At 35.0% G+C, this 6,000-nt stretch overlaps 1 protein-coding gene across 3 annotated transcripts in view; it reads left to right on the forward strand.

Annotated features, from left to right (window-relative positions):
- Window positions 1–2,590, forward strand: part of LOC137398961 (MAM and LDL-receptor class A domain-containing protein 1-like) — a 62,374-nt gene extending 59,784 nt beyond the window's left edge. For 2 of the 3 annotated variants that reach the window (XM_068085125.1, XM_068085126.1), the window contains exons 15-16: window positions 1,686–1,747; window positions 1,860–2,590. In XM_068085125.1, coding sequence (XP_067941226.1) covers window positions 1,686–1,747; window positions 1,860–2,062 — 265 coding nt within the window. In that variant the 3' untranslated portion in view covers window positions 2,063–2,590. The remainder of the gene's footprint in view (window positions 1–1,685; window positions 1,748–1,859) is intronic. The other variant, XM_068085127.1, reaches the window with a different exon arrangement.
- Window positions 2,591–6,000: the final 3,410 nt, after the last annotated feature.

Consider the following 6,000-nt stretch of genomic DNA (forward strand, 5'->3'; position numbering starts at 1 on the left):
AAGAATAATCATTTGAATTTACAAGATCGAAGTATATAGTGACCGATGGTGTGCAATATATTTCTGTTATTATGTTTTTAAAGATTTTGTTGATGATACTGCGGCTGTGCCCAATATCGCGGTACTGCCAAGCCGTTTTTAGTATCTGCAAAATTAAGTAATAGGCCTACATTTTTTTATAGATATACATCTATTTCTATGACAACCAGCTAAAATCTGTTTAGATTTTTAAATTCAGCATAAATTTTTAGACATAAATACAGAAATCTAGTTAAATATCACTTCTTGATATTGGTTGCTATGACCAATGATATACAGCCCCCAGCCTGTGTATATTACACAGCAGCTTGCCATTTTACTTCTAATATTGCATTTCTCCTATTGCAGGGGAGAGATATAAACATATAATCTTTTCCTTTCACTATTGCTGTTTGTTGTACCTAATAACACCCAGTACATTACAGCTACCATTGCAGCTACCATTGCAGCTACCATTGCAGTTCTCCTATTGCACTGCAGTGCCATTTGACTGCTAATATTGCATTTCTCAACCGGCAATACCCTTTCTTTTTCCATTATCACTTTGGTTGTGGGCTGTATGACAGAGGAATTTTTAGTATGATATACATATATAATAATGTTTCATTTTATAGAATACTGCCTAAGAAGCATGGTTTGTAACTATGACAGCAAAAAACTCTTTTGTCTAGGTTAAACTGAGAGACACAGGCTATGCGTCCCGCAGAAAATGTTTTCAAAATAAGTTAAAGGTGATAAAGGCAGGTTTTGGAAAAGCTTGCATACGCTACCAACAATAGAAATACCAACAATAGAAATACCAACAATAGAAAGTTCCTATAGATTTAGAGGTGAACCCCTCAAAACTGTTTCCTTGAAACAGTTTGGAAGATTTCATTTTATTCCATGTTAAACAATATATGAATTCCATTAGACATTAATAAATTTGATTTCATGGAGAGATAACTCTAAAAAGTGAGTAAACAAACAACTACGAAATTATTTAGAAAATTAATGGATTGGCTATCTTGATTGGAAAAATCTTTGCTTTAATGAAAACTGTATACTCGTATAATCATCCGAAGCCATAGTTGAATGTTGGAAAAATATTCCATCCTGTGAGATTCGAACCCAGTCCAGGACACTACCGTCTGCGCTAATAATTTGCCTCTAGGCTTCTAGAATAAATGTACGCATTCTTATTCTCTGTGTTTTATTGGCACACCTGATGATCTCTCTAAGGGCTCTGAATTACCAGGATACTAGTATTTAGAAACTGCTAGCTCTTACAGGACTAATAGGGGACGTAGCGCTAGCGTGCCCCGTGGCGCTTGCATAGAATGACTTTAGAATGTATCTACTAAAACTCAATTAGGCAAGTAATGATAAATAAAACACTCACTAATAGATGTGAATGCCATTTATCTAAGAATTTGCTAGAACACCACTATGATCAATCTAATGATGGTTAACAACCTACAGGAGACAAATCTGAAGTTATCATCTCCCACAAGGTTACTTTATTCCATAAATGGAATTGAATGAGTTTCATGCATTGAGACTCTGTTTTTACAAAAGTCATGCCAAACCAATTTAAAGATGTCTTGAAAAAACTTGTTCAAATTTACTTCAACTTGAGCTGGTAGACTTCAATTTTTATGTTTTAGATGCTGTGAAAAAAGAAGACACATAAACACAAATGCAGGCATGAAATATGAGTTGGGTGCAAGTAAGTGGCATTGAAACTGAATGTTTTAGGGGTGTACCGCCCTACCATCCCTACTCTTGAGCAAATAATTTGCAGAATACAATCTAAATTAGCATTCCTTGTCTACTTGTAGATCTAGATGACAGCGAATATGCCAGCATCGACATATCTGAGTCTGACAAGTACGAGCCAGTGGCAGTAAAACAGAAGGGCGAATATTACACAGAACCTATATCAACACCTAGGGCACTGCCTTTGCTTCCGGGAGAAGAGAAGACAGCTAACACATATATGCTGGCTGATGAGCCATCAGACTATATCGATGTGATAGAATGAACCAATTGAGTTAGAAACAAGCAGAGCATTCGTAAAAAGCTCGTAATAGCTCAAGTACCTCAAATGAAGGGTTTTGCGATTGTGACCTTTTTAGATGTAGCATATTATATTATATTTTTCTACACTGCATGCAAATAATGTAAAAGCTTTGATACATTTTAACTAAGGACACCCTTGTTCAGATACAGTTTAACTAGGGATGCTCTGTTTCAGATACATTTTAACTAGGGATGCCCTGGTTCAGATACAGTTTAACTAGGGATGCCCTGGTTCAGATACATTTTAACTAGGGATGCCCTCGTTCAGATACAGTTTAACTAGGGATGCCCTTGTTCAGATACATTTTAACTAGGGATGCCCTTGTTCAGATACATTTTAACTAGGGATGCCCTCGTTCAGATACAGTTTAACTAGGGATGCCCTTGTTCAGATACATTTTAACTAGGGATGCCCTTGTTCAGATACATTTTAACTAGGGATGCCCTTGTTCAGATACAGTTTAACTAGGGATGCCCTCGTTCAGATACATTTTAACTAGGGATGCCCTCGTTCAGATACAGTTTAACTAGGGATGCCCTCGTTCAGATACAGTTTAACTAGGGATGCCCTCGTTCAGATACATTTTAACAAGAGATGTCCTGGTTCAGATACAGTTTAACTAGGGATGCCCTTGTTCAGATACATTGTAACTAGAAATGCTCTGTTTCAGATACATTTTAACTAAGGACACCCTTGTTCAGATACAGTTTAACTAGGGATGTCTTGGTTCAGATACATTTTAACAAGGGATGTCCTGGTTCAGATACATTTTAACTAGGGATGTCCTGGTTCAGATACATTTTAACTAAGGACCCCCTTGTTCAGATACATTTTAACTAAGGACACCCTTGTTCAGATACATTTTAATTTGGAATGCTCCAATTCAAATCCATTTTAACTAAGGATGCCCTGGTTTGGATACATTTTAACTAAGGGTGCTCTGGTTCAGATACATTTTAACTAAGGATTCCCTGGTTTAGATACATTTTAACTAGGGATGTCCTAGTTCAAATACAGTTTAACTAGGATGCCGTGGTTCAGATACATTTTAACTAGGGATACCCTGTTTCAGAAACATTTTAACTAAAGACACCCTTGTTCAGATATATTTTAACTAAGGACAACCTTGTTCAGATACATTTTAATTAGGATTGTTCCATTTCAAATCCATTTTAACTAGGGATGTCCCAATTCAAATACATTTTAGCTAGAGATGCCCCAATTCAAATACAGTTTATCTAGGGCTGTCCCAATTCAAATACATTTTAACTAGGGATGCCCCATTTCAAATACAGTTTAACTTGGAATACCACCAATTCAAACACATTTTAAGTAGAGATGCCTCAATTCAAATACAGTTTAACTAGGGATGCCTCAATTCAAATACAGTTGAACTAGGGATGCCCCGATTCAAATACATTTTAACTAGGGATGTCCCAATTCAAATACATTTTAGCTAGAGATGCCCCAATTCAAATACAGTTTATCTAGGGCTGTCCCAATTCAAATACATTTTAACTAGGGATGCCCCATTTCAAATACAGTTTAACTTGGAATACCACCAATTCAAACACATTTTAAGTAGAGATGCCTCAATTCAAATACAGTTTAACTAGGGATGCCTCAATTCAAATACAGTTGAACTAGGGATGCCCCGATTCAAATACATTTTAACTAGGGATGCATCGATTCAAATGCCGATCCAAATCTTTGATATTGCATAGATAGACAGGTTGTTACAAAAATATAAATGTGTTATATCGTCGGTAGTTATTTAATTATGGTGAATTAAATGTAGATATACTCAAATACTTTATATTTAACACCAAATTTAGGCAAAGTCAGTATAAGTTGTTTGTGATCAAGGTTCACAGTTTATTTTTCAGCTCTCTCTTTTTCAGTCAGAAGTCTCTCTTATATCACTATACAATAATATTAGTAGTCTAGTTTTACTGAAAATTATAAAAAGTATATAAAATCACACCTAAACAGAGATAAGAACAGTGGTTATATGTAAACCTTATAATATCCGCTTATGTAACTTATGCAGGACCATTTTATCAAATAATCTCCAAGATCAAAATTATTTATGTAATCTTTAAAATTCATTGTAGAAATACAGAAATAGAAAGACACAAATTAGGTTCACAACACAAGCAAATAGAGAAATGAGCTCTCGCCAAGAGGAGCTAACTCTACAGATCATCTGCTCAACTTAGTTTTATAATGCTAATAAATATGATTATATCACATTCCTTGCATGTAATTGGCTGCAATAAATTTAATTGCCTGTTATGGCAGCATTCATAATCTTTTATGCATGTTTTTATTATAATAGATTGGTTCTATAGCAGAGACTTCTAGTAGCTCTGTTACTCCAGCTTACATGCAGTTTGAACAATCTAATTTTATATGACTGTTCCACACAAGAAATATGAGAATCTTTCATATTGAAACATGCAAGTTGGTAATATTGAAAAGTAAGTTTTTAGCCTTTCTAAGTGCAATATGCTGACAATAGGCAAGAGCAAAAATGAGCGAAATAATCAAATTTTTGAAAATTCATAAAATCGATTTTTTTCGAAAAAAATAGTGATTTACTTTGAATCCTGGTTCTCCTTGCTTAAAACATATACGTACGCTGTTTAGTGAAAGGAATTGTAGTTAAAGCACATAAATTACATAATTTTTTATTATATATATCAATACATCAGAGTCTTGGCTTTCGAATGAGCCTATATTCAATGATCATGTCATTCAGCTGTCGAGGCTTCGATAACCTACCGACACAATTGCCGACCATGGGCACGAGAGGCCTGTAGGTAGGCCTCTATAGAACATGAACTGACGAATACAAAAAGTCAGTTATGAATACATGATGACCCACTGAGATCTTCTTTTAGGGTTGAAGCAATGTGACTATGTAGTGCATTTCAATTTAGTTTTTAAGATGCAAGCAGTAAGCTACTCTGACTACTGAGGACTACTGACCACAGGCAGGCTGTATGGTCCAAAAATATAACTGCCCTGCATAGCAGGAGACTACAAAAATATGCTTTACCTTGCCTATTATCCTACACATTTTGTGAACCAAACAGATGATACAGCCTGGGCCTGGTGGTGCTACTGACAACGCACTATTGTGGTAACCAGGTCAAATAAAATTTGAGATACACAATTAAATCGATGTTCCTTAGATAGCTACATGCTGACGTTGTTTCAAACGGTGCTACAGTTGAGACTTGGTAGTAATATAAAGTTAGTTGTTAAAAAGTGTGTGTTTGCAGCAAATACAGTAAAGATAAGAAACTGTTGTCTTCTGTTGCCTTCATTTTTACAATCAATGCTAGCGAGACGCTAACATAAATATTAACAGGGAAATAAAATAGAATCTTTTTAAGCTCTCAGAATGGTTACAAAGCGGAAAACCATTTTAATGTGCATTTTATTTGTTCTGAACATAATATAAACGAATACGGTACAGTTAATGATGTATTTTGAAAAATATTTTTTTCCGTTTCCTGAGCATGTTACCATTTATTTTTAACACGAAAAAACTACAATAAACAGCTATGTAAATACGTTATAATATTTTGCTAAAAGATCTCATATTTGTAATGAAAGATTTGCCTAAAAAAGATGCTTCCATGATATTTTGTTAAACAAAACAAAAATATTACCACTCAATTTTTCGACAACTAAACATTTGCAGTGGCTCAAAACCTCGTAGCTCGGTTCGACAAAGCTTTGAGTTTCCAGATTATACCCCGCCCCTACAAAAACGGCCCAGAAACTGATTGGGTTTTGAGCCACTGCCATTATACCTGACCCTTAAAAAAAATAGGAATACGCTTCAACAAATGTACTTTCGTTGATAAAGGTAATGAAATCATATCTAT

This window comes from Watersipora subatra, chromosome 6 (genome assembly GCF_963576615.1).
Source record: "Watersipora subatra chromosome 6, tzWatSuba1.1, whole genome shotgun sequence".
Taxonomy (NCBI): Eukaryota; Metazoa; Bryozoa; class Gymnolaemata; order Cheilostomatida; family Watersiporidae; genus Watersipora; species Watersipora subatra.